Source organism: Plutella xylostella, chromosome 23, assembly GCF_932276165.1.
Source record: "Plutella xylostella chromosome 23, ilPluXylo3.1, whole genome shotgun sequence".
NCBI classification, from domain to species: domain Eukaryota; kingdom Metazoa; phylum Arthropoda; class Insecta; order Lepidoptera; family Plutellidae; genus Plutella; species Plutella xylostella.
This window is the reverse complement of record NC_064003.1, coordinates 8,489,486-8,511,143: the sequence shown is the minus strand read 5'-3', so window position 1 is coordinate 8,511,143 and position 21,658 is coordinate 8,489,486. Positions and strand designations below refer to the sequence as shown.

General features: G+C 35.6%; 1 protein-coding gene across 1 annotated transcript; it reads right to left on the bottom strand.

Annotated features, from left to right (window-relative positions):
• Positions 1-11,523: 11,523 nt before the first annotated feature.
• Positions 11,524-12,378, bottom strand: LOC125490431. The gene has a single exon (XM_048629618.1). It carries the CDS (start codon positions 12,376-12,378, stop codon positions 11,524-11,526), a length of 855 nt encoding a protein of 284 aa, XP_048485575.1.
• Positions 12,379-21,658: the final 9,280 nt, after the last annotated feature.

The following is a 21,658-nucleotide window of genomic DNA, read 5'->3' as shown; positions in this document are numbered from 1 at the left end:
CAAAACATAATTTCAGAAACTTCAGTGGCGATTTGAAGTTTTGTTTATGTAGGTGGGTGTACCTTTTCCGGTGGGTAACTTTAAAACATGACAATAATGTAACAATATCTACGGCTGAAAATAGTCTTTTGAGTCGAATAAATGAAATAAACTGACTGCCGACGTCTCAGGGAGATCACTATCGATTACGAAAAACTAAGTTTCCGAGCATTGCCGCGCTAACCAGAACTCTATCTCGTTGTATTAAACGTAGCGATTGCATGACCGCTCTCGCTTATTATTTTTTTTGTCAAGCAAGAGTAACCCTCATGTACAGCTCAGAAATGGAGTTAAACTCCGCACGGTAGTTCCGTTTCACAAACATGCTCTGTAATGAATTTACTTGGTTGCATTGCTGTGGAGCACAGCCTTTGGCAGGAAAAATAAACAATCTGAATTTTGAAATAAGTATAAAAGAGTTTTTATTCAGTCTCACAAAGCATTAAAATAATGAAAAATTCAGAGTTTGTTCAAAATTATCACTGTTATGAGATTTGTGTAGGAATTTCGGTGTAAAAAGTTGTTTGTAGCTTCCGAGGTGTAAAGTAGAACCTTTGAAGCAGATTGTACACAAGCGGCAAAGACAACAGCTATATCAAACACAGAAGCAGTATAGTAAATTACAATATTGGCTGGCTTTAAACAGTCAAGAGTTCGGCGCTAAACAATCAAACCTTCACCCGACTATGCAAAGTAAAACCAAACAGCTATAAAATACCGTCAAAATTGCATACATTCAGCTGTGGTCGCTAAAATTCAGTAGGCCATTACTAGGTTCAGGCAAACATGCGTAGCTAGACCGCGCACCACAAACAGCTATGCGATGAAACGCATAACTACGTCAGTTTCACTAGTGGTCAGCCGGATATCCGGTGTACTGTGTAACTGTACTGAAAATACGTCACATCAGCAACGTCGGGTTTACCTACTTGTGGATCACCGGATATCCGGTTTTATGGGGTTTGGTGGATACTCCCTTTCCTTATTATTAAGGATAATATGCATAGCCTATTGATTATTTATATTCTATCACAGCTATTTATTAAATTTTCTTTTCATGTATAAAAATAGTGTATTCTTAGATCAGCAGCTTGTGTTTTTCAAACAGAACATAAATTTACAAGCTATGATAATTTGTGACCTGAACAGGAAGTAGGAAGTTACATAAGATCTGAAACAATAAAATACTAGAAAAGCAAGAGATTTTTCTATGCGAGCCAGACCACGGGTGCAGACGTCATGGAAAAGCAACAAAATACTTACGTGAATCTTACCGTAGCTACAAAGTTGGTAATTTACTTTAATTTTATAAGCATTCCCGCTTAGGTACTGAGTTTATATGCAGTTGAAGCGGTATAAAGATAGGAAGTACCTGAATAAATAGGTGTTAGAGTAAACAAGCTAACTAAACAAATTAACTGAAATGATAGACCGGATATCCGGCCATCCAACTAGACCACTATCGGTGCGCATCTCTAAATTTTATTACAAACCCCACGCCATTGTACCCTTTCATTGCTGACAGTCTAAAATAGTATTTATCCATCTGTTATAGGGATCAGTGTTGCTGTGAAGGTTTAACGGGGCTGTGTTGGCTTGTGACTACAAATAATTATTACAGAGTTTGTCGGAAATATGGTACGTGCCCACTAGTAAATTCGGTCACTAAGCTGAAACGGCGTGAAAATTTAAATGAATAGGCGTGTTCGCATTTTAATTAGGTGTGCCGCATTTCGCAGTTTAACATACGACATCGAACGTACTCGTAACAGCGTTAGTGGTCAAAACTAATGCAGGATACATCCGGAATTTCTGAATTATGCTATGTCTAATATTATGAACACGAAAGTTTGTTGGTTGAATGGATGTGTGCGGTTGAAATTTAGCATGCAGTGACTACCTGTATTGACACATTATGATTATGCTACTTTTCATGTCAGATTTGCCACTTTTTACGGTTAAGTTCCGAGTAACTGCTTAACAATATTTTCTATGATAATAAAAAAATATGCATCCGTTTCTTCTCTGCACGTGTTTCCAAGCAATTTAAATCATTTTACTTTGCCAATATTCTTATCGGATCGTTCACTATTTTCCAGCTATTTAGGCAATGTTTTCCACCCGTTGCTCCCAGTTTCCACACTGTCGGTAGCTTAGTTGTTGCCTTACCAACTGTCTCTGATAGGAAATAATGTACCTCTATATACTTAGATAACTTTTTGGTTTAATACACTTAAAATAGTTATGGTGCCCGGAGTTTTCTTTACAAAACTTTTCATTATGTAGAGCAAAATGATACAATGATGGGATAAAACTGATTTAAGTACTGTTGTTATACAACACTCATGGTTGTGTTATAATGTAGAGCTATACTATGCTGTCCAAATCATATAGGTTATGTTATGCTATGTCACTTTGCATTCTGGCCTAAGCGATTCGCTGTATTGAGCGGCCGCTACACGGGATCGTTATCGACGTCGATAAACTCGTTTAATGCGCGTTCCGCCAGTCACAGTGCCGTATTTATGGCGAATCGCGATATAGTTATGTTTATCTATCTGCGGCAGCAATATGTAATAGACGTATTCCTCCCAACGTTGTAGAGGTTGTTGAGGGCCCATATAGTGTTAACCTTCCACAGACCTTACGGTCCAAACACTCCCACTAGGCCCTGCATAGGGGGGCCTGCACAGCCAGCGTATGCTACATATTTCGTGCTGCAGCTCGCTTAGTTATAACTTCACCAAGTTTTATTGCGAGCTCGAGACTGCACAGTAAGCTGTATGTAATTATGTAGCTGGCTGGTGGAACTGTGTACATAGGTGAACTTGCGTGCAAATGTTTTGGTAGCGCAGCTAATCTAAATTTGAGCCCGGTTTGCTTGCTTTTATGAGGAGTAACTTTTGACAGGAAAACCCTCATTTCACTCTGGTAATTTACTAGTAAGTAAATATGTGTTGCTTTGCTTTGATACACGTATTTCACGTCACTTAGAACCTTAACGTAGCAGACAGACGTTCTCGCAGCCATTGGGTATAATTTCAAGAAATTCCAGGTCTCACCAACATTTTTCCAGCGGGTTTAAAATGGTTTTACAGTCTTTTCATAGCGGCATGTTCTGGCGCCTTATTATGAAAGCAGCTAGTAAACGTCTAGGACGTGACTTTTTATTAACAAACGATTGATTTGTAAGACATCAGAATTCCTCATACAACAGAACTGCTGCTGGATATAGGTGCTGGCGTGCGTCCCATTATGCTACGATTCCGTGAAAATATCCAATTGACATGATGTATTAGAACTTAGGACTTTAGGGGAGAAATATCCTGCTATATATCTTTCGTCAAGAACTATCACGATACGCGCCGAGGCTATGACATGGAGATCTGTTACAGGGGATTGATACAAATATAATGTGAACCGGCTTTGCATACGACCAAATTATATCTGACTGGCTATTCCTTTCACCACGGTTGAAAAACGCTAGTCCAGCTCAACTATTTGTCCTGACACGCTAAGAAATATACATTTGAGAGAAAGATATTCTGAATATTCTAGAACTTTACAGGTTCTAGAATATTCGTTCTGTAAAGGGTCACGTCTGGGCGTGGCCTGGACGTGGCCAGTGGGACGTGATCACGTGACGCGTGTGGTTTACTCTACGTAGGTATGTATCTAATATCATTTCCCTAAGTCAACTTTAAGCTATAAAATTTCGTGGTTACCTGCTGTGGTTTCATTGACGACCAGTGCAAATATTCTACTCCTGAAATAACAAATTAACAATTTTTTATTGTGTAAGTAATTAACATTCCATCTGCGTTTGATCTATGTATAATAATGTTTATTGTATGTAAGTAAATATTTTATTCTTCTAACAAGTTCATCACAAGCAAGCAATTTTCGTTGATTTTACGGTATTTTCTTATTATAATTGAACAAAGCCATTTGAAAAAGAATTTGTACTTAAATGTCTCGGGCAGTATCGCAGTTTTGGAACGAATTCAATACAATTTGATACGGCCATGAAGGGAGAATAAACTTGTATATTTGTTGTGTTATAGCGGAGATACAACGAGGTGTTGAAGCCAGCAAGCTTGGTGATAAAACGAGCACTTTATTTCGTCTAGACTTGTGGACATAACCTAACCAATGCTGTATTTAAACATACCACATATTTCTGTTTTAGTCGTGGCATCTCAAATGATTGACACTTTATTGGAATTAATTTAAAACTTACAATTTTATTAATGACTAATTATAACGAATTACGACCCTACTCGTTTCTACATGGAATATTCCAGCTAATTATAAAGTTAGACTGAATTCCAATTATTCAAAACTGAATAGCCATTTATGTGGAAAAAATACTTTTCATTAAACTTCTACGTTCGCTGAATCCAATGTAATTGATAAGCTAGACATCTGTAAGAAATTTAAATTAAATGAAAAATTTAAGGACATGGTAATTAGTAGTATTAATTGAAAGGACTTTGAATGGAATATATTATTAAGTATAGGTATCAATATCAGACAAAAGTCGTAGAACATAAGTGCTTCAGTTTGATCCCCAGAGGGTGTCTTTCGGCTTAGTATACCACTTTTGCACCCTGTATAAGTATTTAAGCTACTATCAGTTACAGAGGAAGAGGCCCTAAACAATTGTATCCTTTGCAGTCAGATGTATTCACATTATTTGGGTACCAGAAAATATATACCTAATTCTTTCATATTTTTTATTACTCGTAATAATAGTTTATATTATTTCAGTGTACCAACTCAAAACGATTTTTTTCGAAGAACTGTTTAATTTTATTTCAGAATCGTGAAACTGTTTAGTATTTTCAGCCTGCAACTGCGCATTTTTCAGAATTTTCAGCAATCGCTCACTCGTTTCTGGAGCCGATGTTGATCGACTTTTAAGCGATCCGTCTTGACTCTTGCACTCTAGCCGAGGGTTTAGTTTTTCGCACGGAATTTCAGGAAGTCTTAGCACTGGGATAAAAAAAGTAAGAGCACCTTATCATTCATTTATTTATACACTTTATTGGATACAAAAACATACACAAACAAAAATACAAATTAAGAAAATTTAGTACACAAAGGCGGGCTTATTGACGAAAAGCAATTTCTTCCAGCCAACCCTTGGTTGGTGGAGAACTACTGTAAACTGATGAAACTCTTTTTATACAATAATAAAACATGTAATTACTTAGTTATTATTTTGTCTTGTTTGTGTGTCCCGAATGAGTTAAACTTTATCGAATATAATTTTTTGGTCTCAAAAATGAAATTAGTCATGATATACGAAAATAATAAGAGAGGTGCTATACCTAGGACAGGTAGGTATTACAATTTAGTTTAAACAAAATGTTGACCTTACTTGAACCGACTTCATATTATAGTCTGAAATCTCTGGCAAAGTTCTGAGCAAGAAAACAGAGCTTAACTTCTCACTCTATTCTTTAACACATCAGTCTGGTACTGAAACAGTACCAGACTTTTTTTCATTCATTGAAAAATACAAAAAGTACAGGCTATGATGAAATAACTACTGATGTAATAAAGCGGGTTGCTCCTATTATTGCACCAATATTAAGCCACATTATAAATCTCTGTATCGATAAAGGGACATATCCCGATGCACTTAAAACATCTATTATTATACCACTATTTAAGAGAACCGACAGGGAAAATATGAATTATTATAGGCCCATAGCATTGATACCAATTTTGTCTAAAATTTTTGAAAAAGTAGTATATCAACGTTTAAACTGTTACATGGAGAAGTATAAAATTTTCTCTCCAATGCAAATGGGATTCAGGCAAAACAAGTCTATAAATATGGCAATATATGAATTTTTAGCCACAATATTAAATAGCATGGATAAGCGTATTCATGTAACAGCCCTTTACATGGATCTAACAAAAGCTTTTGACTACGTGAACCATGACATACTACTAAATAAATTGGAAAAATATGGAATCAGAGGTACGGCAAAAAATCTTATTAAATCATACCTGACTAATAGAAAGCAAAAAACACGAATTGACAGAATATGCCTAAAATCAAAAACTGACATAGCTTACTTCTCAAATGATAAGGAAAACCGATTTGGCGTTCCGCAGGGAAGTGTATTGGGGCCGTTACTATTTCTTATCTATATAAATGACCTACCTCAAGTCACAGATCACCCCATGGTTCTATTCGCTGATGACAGCACAGTGTTATTTAAAGATAACACAGACTCAAATTTTGAAACAGAAATAAATACAACACTGAAGAACATAATAAATTGGCTTAGTAACAATAATCTTTTAATAAATCTGGATAAAACTAAAATAATGACATTTGAACAACAATCTAATAATAATTCTATTGACATAAAATACAATGACCATAAAATTGATGAAACTGACGTGACTAAATTTCTAGGACTTTACATTGACAAAAAAATTACATGGCAAGCTCAGCTCGATCACATATGTACTAAACTAAGCAAATTCTCATATGCACTTTACAATCTGTCCAAAGTAGTTAGTGAAAATGTAGTAATTACTGCCTATAAAGGTTACGTGGATTCCATACTACGTTATGGAATTATATTTTGGGGTAATGCAACAAACAAGGAAACAGTTTTTAAAGCCCAAAAAAGATGTATTCGTGCAATTGCGAAAGTTTTCAGCAGAGATACTTGGAAACCATTGTTTAAAAAATTTAAAATATTAACATTGCCCTCTATATATATTTTCGAAATGGCTGTTTTTGTCAAATTAAACTTTAATATTTTCGGGCACTTTAGAAGCTTACGTTACGGTAATAAGATAAGCACTCCTAAACACAATACCGCACTTTTTAGTAAAAATGTTTTTGGGATGGCACCCTCTATTTTCAATAAACTACCAAAGGACATTAGAAACGCACAGGACATCCAAATGTTTAAAACCAAACTTAAAAACTATTTATTAGACAAGACTTATTACAGCGTCAATGAATTCCTATCCGATACACAGTAAGTCCCAATTAATATAACTAAATGTAGGTACTTATACAACATGAATGTGTTATCTTTAGTTTTTGCATGTTTAATGTACTTAATTTGAAATATTTGTACGCCATGTTGGCTGAGCACGGAGAAATTATATAATATACTGTAATCCACCTTAACCTAACCTGTGACTCACAAATCAATTATTTTGATTTTGATTTGATTTGATTTGAACACTTCATCTGTTTACTTTGGCCGTTTGATCTCTTTACAACGAACTGTTCAACCTTATTCTATGTCAATGGGATCTACATTCGCACATGTTCAAGTATTTCGTTCGCCAATCGTTCTGCTAAGTGGACACTCTTAAGTGGTGTTTATTTAAGGGAGATTTTCCTTTGCGCTTTTGAATGCCCGTTTATCCCTCTCGATCAGAAACAGCTAAGATCAAGAGTGCATTTTGTAAATTACCTTTTAATAAATATAATAGATGTAATTTACGACTAAAGCTCTATAATCTATATTATTATTATTATTATATTGCACAATATACAAATGTATATTCAACTTGCAACATGGACATTGCTAAAATTCAACGTGAGTACGAGGGCGATACCGAAATGATCGGGAATAGAAAAAAGTACAATACAAAAAAATACAAAAATACAAAAATTGTTTATTGTCTTAACAAAGATTTCTTAATAACTAGTAATTTGAAGCCTCCTTTTAGGCGTTGGAAACGCCTGTGCCAGGAGACTCCGCTCTTCCTGTATATCATCTAGTTTAAACTTAAGCGTTTATTACTGATTAACAATTTTTGGTTTTGCATGCAATAGATTAAAAATTAAAAAATAAAAATAAAAATTAAAAATAACAATTCAGAATGTGTACGTAATTAATTAATTATAAATATAAAAGTACCTGCGTGGAGTGTGCGCGTGTGTGTGTGTGTGTTTGTGCGTGTGTGTGTGAGTGTGTGTGTGTGAAGGTGTGTAATTGTGTATCAGTTGAGTGTGCTTAATTGTAACTGTAAGTATAATATTACGACAATTCCGATAAAAGTTCCTCTGTTTCCGTATAATTAAGTTTAGCTAGCCACTCGCTTACAGAAATTTTGCATTCTTTGTATGTTTTGTCCGCGATGTCCAGCTGTTTGTTGAACCTATTATATAGTTGGGCAGAACGTGTTTGGAATTGCATACTGGCAAATTTAGTTTTAGTACTTGGGACGATGGCAATTTTATGTTTCCGTCTTTTTAGTTTGCGGGTTGCATTAGGTTTTACTATTTTATGATATTTTAAAATGGTGTGTGTTATGAAAAGTTTTCTGACAGACTGGAGACCGCACTCCTCGTATAGTTTTTCAGTGGAATAGCGTCTTTTTTTAAACATCATAACTTTTAATAACGATCGCTGAGCCCTTTCCACTTCTAGGAAACGTGTTTTAAAAGTTCCACCCCATATAGGGATACAGTAGGAAATTACGGATTGTACCAGAGCTACGTAAATACTATTCAATATTTCCTTTGACGCAACATGTCTTAAGTTCCTAAACATCCATATAAATTTCCTTATTCTACTGCTAATGTACTCAATTTGTGGATACCAAGAAAGGCGCTGGTCTATCATCACACCAAGATATTTGGTTTTATTTACTTTGGAGATTATAGGACAGCCACAGTCAGTGCTCTGTTCATGACAGTTATGTATTTTAATTTTATAATTTGCAGGTGGTTGGTACTTATCATAAATGCTAAAGCATATGAAATTAGTTTTCTCTGTATTGAGACTTAGAAGGTTTAATTCTAACCAAAGAGAGACCTGTCTCATACCTCTTTCAGCTGATTCCTTAGCTTCCCCCCAAGTATCTCCAGAGAAGACAATCGCTGTGTCATCAGCATACGAGAAAATTTTGGCACTGGCAATATTCATATTGCAAAGATCGTTGATATAGATCAGAAATAAGGTTGGTCCTAAGACACTTCCTTGTGGTACGCCGTATGACACACCAATGTCCTCACTATAACAATCACCTATTTTCACCCTTTGTACTCTGTTTGATAGGTAGTCTTTGAAAATTGAAAGTTGGGGGCCACGAATTCCAGTTATTTCGAGTTTCTTCAGGAGGATGGGGATAGATACGGTATCAAAGGCTTTACGAAGGTCTATGAACACAGTGAGGCATTTTTTTCCTTTGTCGACTTGTTCTGTAACAAGTTGAGTTAAGGACAATACTGCGTCATCTGTGGAGATATTTTTTCTAAAACCAAATTGACTCTCAGATATTATTTCAAAGGAATTTAAATAGTTTATTAGTCTATTATTTAAAAGTTTTTCCAATATTTTAGAAACTACAGTTAAAACAGAAATAGGCCGATAATTGTTTATATCATTTTTATCCCCACCCTTATATATTGGAGTTATATTAGAGCGCTTTAGGGGAGCTGGAAAAATGCCTTGTTCAAAACATAGGTTAGCCAAATGAACTATTATAGGAGTAACCTCGTGTATAGCGTGTTTTATGAATTTAGTTGTGATGTTATCCCAACCAGGCGCGCTTTCTGTTTTCAGGCTCGTTATAATGGTATACACTTCTTCAGGGTCGCTATCTAAGAGGGCAAAGCAATGGGGCTGCGTAGGAATATTGCTTAAAATTTTGTTTAGTTCTTCATTTGGTGACGACAAGTGTGTTTGAATACTATTCGCAAGCTTTTGTCCAATCTGTGCAAAGTAGGTATTTATGTAATCAGCTGATTCGGTAGGAGATGATTTTAGTAAAGTTAGTTCAGAGTTAGAGTTTTTAGGTTTGTTATTATAAGTTATATTTTTAATATTTTTCCAAAGTTGCTTATTATTTTTAGTCGATGCGGCAAGTAATTTTTTTTCGTAATTTCTTTTTAGTTTTTTTATGAGTGAGTTACAGTAATTTCTATATCGGGTGAATGTTATCTTTTTAATTTCATTATATTTATCATTACGGTATTGTTTTTGTAGATGGTTTCGGTTTTTAATACATCTTAAAATGCCAATTGTAATCCAAGGTTTAATTACGCGTTTACTTTTTGGAATTTTTACTGTAGTGGTGTTTAGTTCTATGGAATCCATTAATTTATTTATGAGGCAATCAGTGACTAAGTTCGGGTCACTACTGAAAAGCAATTCAGCAAGGTTTTGTTCCTGTAAGTGCTTTAGGGCACTCTCGAAATTAGTCATAGATTTGTTTCTAGGTGCAACAAAACAGTTATTTTTTAGTTTGCATAAAGATAGAAAAGTTGTTAAATGATCTGTGATCGTGGTATTTATTATTGCAATATAAGCTGACGTCTTTTTTTTATTAATTTTTATCATAAAGTGATCCAAACAACTAGTTTCTCTTGTTGGTAGCAAATGTCCAGGTAGAATACCATACATAGATAACGCATTCAGGTAATAAATTCTGTTATTATATTCTAGCGACGTTTCTACAACTTTCGGTTTGATATTTATATTAATATCACCGGCAATTATAATATTTTTTTGCGATCTTAAGGAATCCAGATGGTTGCATAGTGAATCTGTGAATTTTTCCGTGTTAGTGTTTGATGGAGAACGGTAAATACATAATACAATATTATTAATTATATCAACCTGTAGGCAGGATGCCTGACTTAGCCTTATTTCCTTTACGTTGCACTTAAGATGCGACTTAACATAGACAACCACACCGTCATTTTGGTTTAGGTTATGCTTAGTTTCAAAAGACAAGTAATTTGGTAAGATTGGTATAGGTTTATTAAGGCTAAGGCGGCATTCGGTTAAAATAATTAGGTCAGATTCGAACTTAAATTCAGATATATTAACTAAAAAATCATCGAAGTTGCAGTATATGCTCCGAATATTTTGAGCGAATATAGTGAGATCTCGACTGCCTATACTATGCGTTTTAAATTCACTAGGATCACAGGAGATGGCACTGGCTACCTCCAGTTGGTCTATTTCTTGTATTGATTGTAGTACCCTAGCCATAACGAATTAGCGTAAAGGCCGAGATCATTTTAGGAAGTGAAGTAGCACTTTCAGGCAGTAGCTGGGTAGAGATTTTAAGTTCTGTGCTCCTTTTAATATATTTTTTATTTTGATTTTGACTAATGAGATACAGGTTTGAAAAATTATGCGTGGTTTTATACCTAGTTTTAGTTTTGTTATTAATATAATTTATGTATTTTTTCAGATATGTTTTTGGTTTATTGTCTAGTGTATCATGAAGCATAGATTTCACCCAGATATTATGAGATGAATTTAATGTGATGTGTGTGGATGTTATTGAAATGAAAAGGGTTTGTGGGTCAGTGTTATATAATAAATAATATGGATATTGTGTGCTGGTGTGCGTGTGATTTATGCTAGAGTAGTGTGTTGTGATATTAGTCTGTAGAAAAACTATATAAATGGTAAGTAACAAAAACATGCAATAGTGGCTTATTAGATAATACAAAGAAAGTAACATAATTAGTAGTCACTTTTCGGAAACAAGTTGCTGAATCTGCCCCTCGGACGTAATCCATATAACCGGCGATCTCTCATCCTTCCTTACATAGACCTTACCAAAGGAAGTCCAGCAGAACTTATAGGACCTAGATCGGCTTAGGTCTCTAGCTAGGAAGTGTAGTCTAGAGCCACGAGGTGTCATGTGTTCCGATAGGTAAATAGGGGTTTCTGTATTTGCAGTGAGGCCTAGGTGCCTTGCGCAGAGTTTCGGTTGTTTGGTGTTAAATTCTTTACATTTCCTAATGATATCATTTCTTTTTAACGTAGAGTTTACCTCCATTATGATAGAGCTGTTTTTGGCATTGGGCTTTCTGCTTCGGACTCGGTAGATGTCTCTTATGTGGTTGGTGTCTAGGTCACTACCTAAGACCTTTCCAAGACTAGCGGCCATTTTCAGGAGATCGACATTCGTTTCTTGGCCCACTATGGGCACATTCTTTATTTCTATATTACACTTTCTTTGCCCTCTCTGTAGGTCTTCAATCTTCTCTTCTAATGACGTAATCTGTTTCTTGTCTTCCTTAGATTGACTCTCTAACAATTCTATTTTCTTCTTAAGCTCTTCGTTCTGGGCCGTAAGAAAAGATATTGAGGCTTCAATATTAGTATTCACGACTTTTATTTCCTTTAAAGTAGGCATAATTCCTTCCGAATCCTTCTTATGCTCAGCAAAGAGCCTGGTAAGCATTTTTTTCATGTCTTCTTTAAATTCTTCTAGTTCTGTGGTTATTTCATCGTGACGTTTTCTTTTGTTACGGTAGGAAGAAAAGTTTGGTGGGGTGTCGTTTTTAAGTAGTTCGGAATCTGACATAGAAGTATCCATTTGAGTGCAAAGTGGCAGAGCGAGTTGAGCGCCCTAGTAAAGGATGTAAACAGCTTCAAAGGAGAGCGCCTTGTAAGATTGATTAGCAAAACCTCAAATTCGTCTCTGTTAGCGGCCCGGTACCAGGATACAAGACTCGCGAGGAGGTGTTATGGCAGCGGCAGGTAGGCGCCCGCGTAGCGGTGTCGTCACTTGATGACGTCTCGGGTGGTGTGAGTGTGTGCGTACCTGTTTGCGCTTGAACCGGTCGGGCGGGGACGCTGATACCGCGATGAGTCGATGTGGATGATGCGTTTGACGTCACTCGGGCGAGGCGCTTCTGTACTGTAGGCTCTTGATATTTATGCACTCCTATTATTATGAATTGATTTTTCACTTTTAAATGTTTTTTAAATAATTTGAAAATAAATTAATTACGTGGACACTTCCTTACGCTTTCGCATCCGGGGGGGAAGAGGATACAAAGATATCATAATATTATTTACATTTATTGTTTTTCAAAGTAGTCTCCGTGACATTCAATGCACTTTTTCATTCGATTAAACCAATCATTGAAACAGTAATTCCAGTCTGAAGTGGATACTGTCAAAACAGCTGATTTGTAAGCTTCGACCGCCTCTTCTGGGCCGCTAAACCGTTGACCACGTAGCATATCTTTAATTCTTGGGAATTTAAAATAATCATTGGGGCTCAGATCAGGGCTATACGGAGGATGGTCCATCAACTCCACGTTTTCCATATTTAAAAACGTTCTTGTTTTGCGAGCGGTATGAGAGCTTGCATTATCGTGGTGAAGGATTATACGACGATTCGGGTTAGTTTTACGAAGTTCTCTTACGACTTCCGGCAAACAAACTGTTGTGTACCAATCAGCAGTAACCGTCCTTTGTTCTTGTAATGGAATCGTAGCCACATGGCCAGTTTTCGATACAAACGAAGCGACCATTTTTTTCGACACGCTGCGTGAGCGAATAACTTTTGTTGGCTTGACCTCACCTTCGAAGACCCAAACTGCCGATTGATGTTTTCTTTCGGGCTCATATGAATAAATCCACGATTCATCACCAGAGACGATATTGTAGACAGCATTTGAACTGCCTCCATTGAACCGTTGCAGAGCAGATCGACACCAATTAACACGAGCCGACTTTTGTTCCTCGGTCAAACGGTGGGGCACCCAGCGCGAAACTAACTTCTTGACACCCAGTTCTTCATGTAAAATGGTTTGAATGGCTGTCATACCAATGCTGAGAGAAGCCCGAATCTGCTAGTATGTCACATGCCTATCTTCTTTTATTAACTGGCGTACAGCATCGATGTTATCTTGTGTTACCGCTGTTTTTCGCCGACCAGTAGAAGGGACTGTGGTAAGAGAGGAACGTCCACGGCGAAACTCAGAATACCAACGATATATAGTCGTTTTACTTGGTGCTTCAAGTTTATAAATAGAAACAAGCTCGGCGAGACATTGTTCTTGAGATAAACCTCGACGAAAGTTGTGAAAAATTATTGCACGGAAATGTTCCCGCGTAAGCTCCATTTTTTACACCGACTTGTCAAATTCAAATGGTCAATACTCTTTTATTTTTTACTTTTTTTAAAATTCGAAAATGGAATTATGTTTAAAAAAACACTACATTTGATACACCAAAAAGGTTTCACTCTAATTTATTCCTAAGTATTCTATTCCCGATCTTTTCGGTGTAGCCCTCGTAGCCATCATTACAACCCTACTTCTAACTTTGTTTGTCCTATTTTTGTGACGTCACAGTAAAATGGAACAACCATATTACATCGTATTGTATATCGACGTAAAAGGATTCAGATACAATAAATTCGGGAAACATCAAAAGGCTTTTATATCTACAAATGCCTCAACACACATCAATTTCAAACATGTTCGGTTGAAAAGTTCTGAGAAAATGTTTTATGATGGTAAATACAATTTGTTCGTTGTGGAGATATGGAGCTCTGAAAGTAAAACCGAAATTGTCGTGGTCAGATCCATTCAGAAATTATTATGTACCTATGTGATTATTTTTATTTTATAGTAAACAATACAAATAATCGCAAAATTTTGTATATGCGCAAGTCGAAAATGTTTAAAGTGTTCCAAAACTGGTAGGTAAATAGGTTCGTCATGCTTTTCAGTCGTTGATCACTTTGTGGCTATTTAACGAGTCATCAAATTACATCTCACTCGACCAGTTTAAGCAACCCAATAAATATATGCAGAGGTTCTGGTAACCGCCACAAATTGTGTTTATGTATACATACATATACAGTGGGGCCCTTTCTATAGTCTTTATATTTTAGAGTCGCAGTAAAGTGCTGAAGATACCGCGTTGCTCAGCCACGTCTCCATTAGGTATTCAGGCGGTGTCTTGAGTGTGGCCGCTTTCATTCTCCAAAAAGGTACTCTATAATTTTATTTCCCGACCGAAATGCATTTACCGGAGAAACTGATACTTTTGTAAAAGATATTTTCCTTCCAGTTTCGAGTTCCACTTTTGATTAAAGGTAGAATTCGCGGTGGCGAATTTTATTAGAAAAATACGATAGCGTTGCTTGTCGGTTTTTTCTCTGAGGTATTAGTTTCGACGAAGTAATTTGCGGTGGAGATTTTAAGAAATGGCTATATGAATGATACAAAAACTTAAATTATTACTTTTTTATTATACTGACAGTACTTCTACTAATTTATTATGATGATAAGTTTAGTTATATCAGCAGGTAATTAGTTATAAGCACCGACGGCGACGGTAAGATTTTATTTTTTTCTTCCGCCTATGTACTTTATACTCAGAGCTATGAAAATTCAAAGAATCTTCAGAAACTTAGATACGGAATACCTACAAAAGCTTGTTGCACATAACACTACTGCACTTAGATACCATTATCAGGAAAAATTAGGATCGTGTTCATTTTCAATCGCTGAATTCCACCTAAAACGACATTTAAGTAGTGGAGTGTTTATTCAGAATTCCCACTAGAGATCCAAATGAAAAACTAAGATATAAATAATAATACAAACTTATGTATATAGTACATACACAGTGTTGCTTATACAGCATGTTGCAAAAAGGGTGTACATAGCCGAAACCTACATGTGCCTTACCCTTTTTGCAACAACCTGTATAGTACATACAAAGTGTTGCTTATATATAGTACTAGCTGTTCCCGCGAGCTTCGCTTCGCCTTAAATAGTTTTGCCGTGGGAATTCCGGGATTAAAAGTAGCCTATGTTCTTTCCCAGGGTCTAGACCATATGTGTACCAAATTTCATTCAAATCCGTTCAGTAGTTTTGGCGTGAAAGAGTAACAGACAGACAGACAGACAGACAGACAGACACAGTTACTTTCGCATTTATAATATTAGTTAGGATACTAATTTTGAAACCCCCTGTATAACCAACTGCAAACGCAAACCACGATCGTATTTCCTAAATGATGGATGGTACTCTGACCACATTTGTACTCATTAGTACTTAAGTGAAATCAGTCCCTAGTTAATATTGTATTACTTGCCTAATTTATATCAGTATAATGGAATACAACGAGTGTATACCGAAACCTATGTGGGTAAAATTAATATTATTACGTGTTGTGTACCTAGGGTGGATGACTGAACTTATAGCATTTAATAATTAACCCTTTTACTAACTTAATTTCACGATAGTGCTCGACCCAAAAGAACATTGTTATTATGGTTAGGATTTCTGTCCACCACTTAAGTACCTACTAGGCTCATCCAAAGTAACATTTTCTTTACAGCGCTAAACTCGAAACATCTTAACCTATCAGGACGTAAAAAATACCCAAAATGCCATTACTGATATCAAATAGATCTCTTTACAAGAATACATTTACATTCCAAACCATTTCGTGGATTCAGTAGCCACATCCTTCGATACGCACGGTACATCCACCATCTTAATCTTCATCATGGTTACAGTCCAATATAATCCCTAAATCTTCTGAGCTAAGAGTGATCAGGGTTCAACGTCAGGGGTTAAAAACCGTTGGTGATGTTTACGAGAAGCGTTCTCGATAAACCTTCTCGTCACGTGCGAAAACTTTGACTTTACGACGTCTGTTTATTCTCAGTTTGGTTCAGCTGTTCAGTGTTTACTTTTGCTTGTGTAACACCGGTTTTATCTGGTTTGCGACTCCTGCATAATGGCAATTCTGTGGCTGTACAGGGTTTCTACGAATACAGGGTGGATATTCTTTAGTGATAGAGCTGTATTCACACTCCGTTGATAACAACATGATATAGTTGGACTGAAAGTTTGATACACACCAATGCCTAGGCATATACCTACTGGGTGTTACAGATTACTTAGGTGCATATTTTTTATTATTTATTCAATAAACAATGCAGTGTTATACATTGTAGTTTATTTGTATACATTTATTTTGTACTAGCTGTTCCCGCGCGCTTCGCTTCGCCTTAAAAGTTTTCCCGTGGGAATTCCGGGATAAAAAGTAGCCTATGTTCTTTCCCAGGGTCTAGACCGTATGTATACCGTATGTATAAATTTCATTCAAATCCGTTCAGTAGTTTTGGCGTGAAAGAGTAACAGACAGACAGACAGACACAGTTACTTTCACATTTATAATATTAGTAAGGATTCCAGTTCCTGCTCAGTGTATAATAATTCTTAACACATCATTCTAAAACCTGGTCGAGCACGTATAAAATACCAGCCTGTGTATCTACGGGTGTACCAGCTACAAAATCAACTTGTTGTGAGTCTTTCTTTGCTCGTAGAATAAACATCGCCTGAGAAAAGTGACAAACTATACCAAGGAGTATTCTACGAATGAATACCTATAAATATAATATGATTTTATCAAATTACTAGAGCTTGTGTGAATGTATGGATTAACTGCCAGTTTTAGATAGAGTTATATTTAAAAACTGGCAGTAAATGTTCTTCAACTCATTTATCTCTCACATGTGACTCTTAATCACACTGTTTTCAGAAATGATATTTGTTGTGCGCTGTTAGCGGGACTGGATACTTTATCTCTTCTCTTGAATGTTAATTTGGTAATAGTAGGTAATCCTAAATTGATATAAAATTGAAGATAAAATCAGTGAGTAAAATTGCTTGAATAATTGATTTGGCAGCGCAAAAGTCATATATACATTGACTTATATATTACAAGCGTAAGGACAGGCCCAACCGCTCTAGAAAATGACACCCTCGCGTTGGCCCTAAAACCTCATAAATCTGTCATAATTTGTATGAATTTAGGGCCAGCGCGCGGGTGCCATTTTCTTTTGACAAAACGTTCTGACGGGCGTATCCTTCCTTTTGAAATCATTGCATATATATCTACTTTTTCTTTACGTGGCTCTATTGTGAAACTCGTGAAAGTTAAATGACCTTCGCTGGATAGCGTCATTGAAATTCGATCAAGTGATTTAAGACATGGCTTCTCTCGCTAAGGGTCACGGGTTCAAATATTCCTGGGGTTAAATTAAGGTTGCCTGAAATAGAAAAAGAAACTCAAAATAATTATGGTAGAAAATTTACTTAATCACAAATTAACTTGTTTAGCAATGACGTGACGATTTCAGAATTTTCACAGAAATGAAAATTCTTCGGGTTTCTTCCACTTGGTCGATCATGAAATCAAGAGGTATTTTCTATCTATAGAAAAAAATGAAAGAGCTTTAAAAGCCATATCTGAAATCACTCTTAACTTAAAACCTTTAACTTTTAACCTTTTACCTGCAGTAATTAATAAGAGCCGTGGAACGGAAGCCAACATGCCCCATATTTTACTCTTCCCAACTTCGCAAGAACTAGGTCTTTCACAGGTCACTAGTTAATGTTAAATTCATTGCGTTTTATACAAAACCGGATATGGGGACCAGTAAATACCTTTTACCCCCGAATTTAGGGGTCCGCAGAGGAAGACACATTATTGTGGTCTGACAATTTATGGCTTGTTTTTTGTGCACGAGCGAGGTTAATGGCCTATAATGGAGTATTTATGTTACGATTACTGCGACCTCTGATACAGCGGATGTAGTAAGGATGCTCGGGCCCGAAGTCTGCTCAATTTTATACACGTCAATTGGATTTAAACACATATTTCATTAATTTCATATTTGATTAATATTTGGTTGGCAATTATATTTCATATCCTCGTGCCTCCTGCCATGCCATTGAAATTTATGAAATTTTGTAGACTTAGGGACTTGTACAGTTGCAGTTATACCTACGGCACGGGGTAACACGAGCCCACGGCAGCCGAGCCGTATGATGTGGGAGATCTGGCTCGCCTTAACGCGCGCGGCGACTCGTAGGATCTATTGAAACTGAAACTATTTTTTCTGATGGTGAATTGGTGATAATCATAAGTCAATACCATTAGCTATAAATTTAATAACAGATGTAGAATTTACTTGCACTGTGCCGATGTTATTTCCTCATTGAACTTTCAGTATCAAAGTTAAATGTTGCGTGACGTCATGAGCCCTCCATAAGTTAAGCATATGAAGTTCTTTAATGTATGGTATAAAACAAGTAAATAAATTAGAATTTGCAAATATGGGTACTATTTATTTTAAAAAAATCATGACCATCAAAGTTTCTGTGGATAAATTTATTTTATTTTAGTTAAAAGGGGCTAAAGTTACACAAACCGGCAGCAATTGGTTGACGATTCACTCTGTGATAATTCTAAATATTAAGAGACTTCACGTGAAAAAAGTATTTCCCCGGAAAGCAATTAAACTGAAGCATCTTCAATCAACACACGGAATTCTACGAATTTCCAATATGGCGATGGACCTATTCCATCACCGAACAACGAAGTGCATCGCAAATAGAGACTGCAATCTAATTCTAACTGCTACAAAGCAAATATGTTGCAAAAAATGGAGAAGCTTTTGTACCATAACTTTGAAAATTCATGAAAAAATATGTAGGTACCCACTAAAAGATTGAGGTAAAATTATATGCAACCTACTTTTATAACATGCTATACAAAGTCGTGCTTGACACCTGTGTATACTCAATGAAATTTCGTACTTAATACTTATATCACTGGAACTTTTTCATTGCTGTGAGCATCGAGTATGAATACCCGAGTCCGCGTTGTTCTATGCTCGTGAGTGTATAACTAACACAATGCTATTCAAATATTTTGTGAGTTAGTTAATATGGAGTGCTAACTGTTTCTATTTCACGGCATTTTTGTCGTTATAATATCAACATAAGAGCCTGTCTTCAGCAATACGAGTTAGTGCTGTCCAAAAAATACCGTATGTAAGATACCAGTACAAAATTTAACAAATAAAATGTATATTTGTAGGTATATACATAAACTAAGAGGCAGATAATAAATTATGCCCCTTTTCTGTTTTTTTTTACTTTACGCACGTGACTTTAAAGTGCACCTGTGCTTGAAAAATAGGGTTGCCAACCAATGTTATGCTTTACTTAGCCTAGCAGTAAATTGATTGATTATTTAGATTACGTAGTGTTTTTTTCCTCGGTGGATTAATGCATGATCACTATAACATGATTATGTTATATCATGCGCGTTTGGCATGGCTGTTGATAAACTTCCTAACTGATTTGAATTTACTGTCACTATCTATCAACTTCAATGTCCACCTTTTGAACACTTATTTATACATATATTTGTGCAATAAAGGACTAAATAAATAATAAAAATAATCAGTCAATCCGAGTTTTCTTGTGATAAGAGTTACAATTCAAAAGGTTTTTTTTATGAATCCAACATTATTTATACCTATTACTGTAAATCCGTAAAATGTAGCCTCAAAATAGTTTCAGCATTTAAAAGTTATGAGCTCTTTTCTTCTCAACGTCGGGGCTTTTCACTTCATTCAGGTAAAGTTATGTGAATATACAGTGTGTTACATAAAACATTTTATAGAGTCTTAAACTATTGACAACCCTACACTAAAATCTTTTCATTTTATCTTCTCTGCAATAAGGCCTAAAGTCGCACGTAAATATATTTTTAACATTTTATCCTTACAAATATGAAGGTTTATAGCGTAGGGTGGCTTTAGGTGCTTCGAAACATAATGTGCTGGTGATAACATCAGCTGTTTGGGCGACGTATCTATACTGTTTGATACTGTAAGTTGTAAGGCAATGGGACTTTGAATAGGACCTCCTTCGATGATTACAGTTTACAGTTTGTGCGGGGAAATAATGTTTTTGGCTTTAGGAGATTCTGCCTTATGCCAAATAAAAGTAGGTAAGTATCTATATATTTTTTTTTTTTTAATCTTTATTTATTTAATACATGTAAGATTACATAAAGTTAAAGTACAATAACCATGCGCTTTCTATATTCATACTATGTTTACAGATTTTGTTTGTTGTAAAAGCAATAATAGTTTTCTTATAATAATAAATATTGTTATGTAAAGTAACATTACAGTGAGGTACATGATAAATATTCTGAACTAAACTTTACTATTTGTTCTGTACATATTTGAAATGTTTCTAAAGTTTATATTATTCTAAATATGTCTGTATTTATAATAATATATGTATAATAATACAATAATACTTCAAACTTCGTATGTTAGGTATGTATACGTGTCAGGAACGAATTAAATATTGACATTCTATTTGAAACACTTATTTTAAACTACTTAATGCAGCTTCTACTTCAGAGTTTTAAGGTAGACCGAAGCTCGCAGGCAATAGCTAATCGTTGATTAAACGTCCTATTGTTAATGTCTCCAAAGCTTAATTAACCCTTTTAGCAATTTAAACGAAGGAAACTAGAGGAAATTGTTTAAATTAAATGTAGAACAATTGTAACTGACGAGAACGTTCAAAGTGACGACCAAAGTTTGTGGAAAACTTGTGTAATCGCACTTTCAGGTCCCAATTAAGTTAGCCTTTTCCGAATTTGGACAAATTAGTACCTACATTTTATTTTGAAATGTTAATGCTTCCATTTATTTATCGTTTTCATAAAAACGCATACCTCACTTGATATCCGAGATAATTTATAATGTATCGTGTCACATGTGTCAGGGAATAATATATCGTGAGAGTGAAAAAAGTACTTATATAAAATCTGGTCCCACTTAGAGGGTGCTTTCTATCTCAATGTAGGAAAATAAGAAATGGCCAGTACCTACTTGATGTGACAATCCCTGCCACAAGTGTGCAACCTCTGTGCATCAGTGAACCTTACTGCATGATGATAATGTATTGCATGAAGAACATTATAATATACAAGGGGCAGGTAGACACATCAGGTA

Coding starts and splice junctions, on each gene's coding strand:
- LOC125490431 (XM_048629618.1), bottom strand. CDS start 12,378: ATGGATACTTCTATGTCAGATTCCGAACTACTTAAAAACGACACCCCA.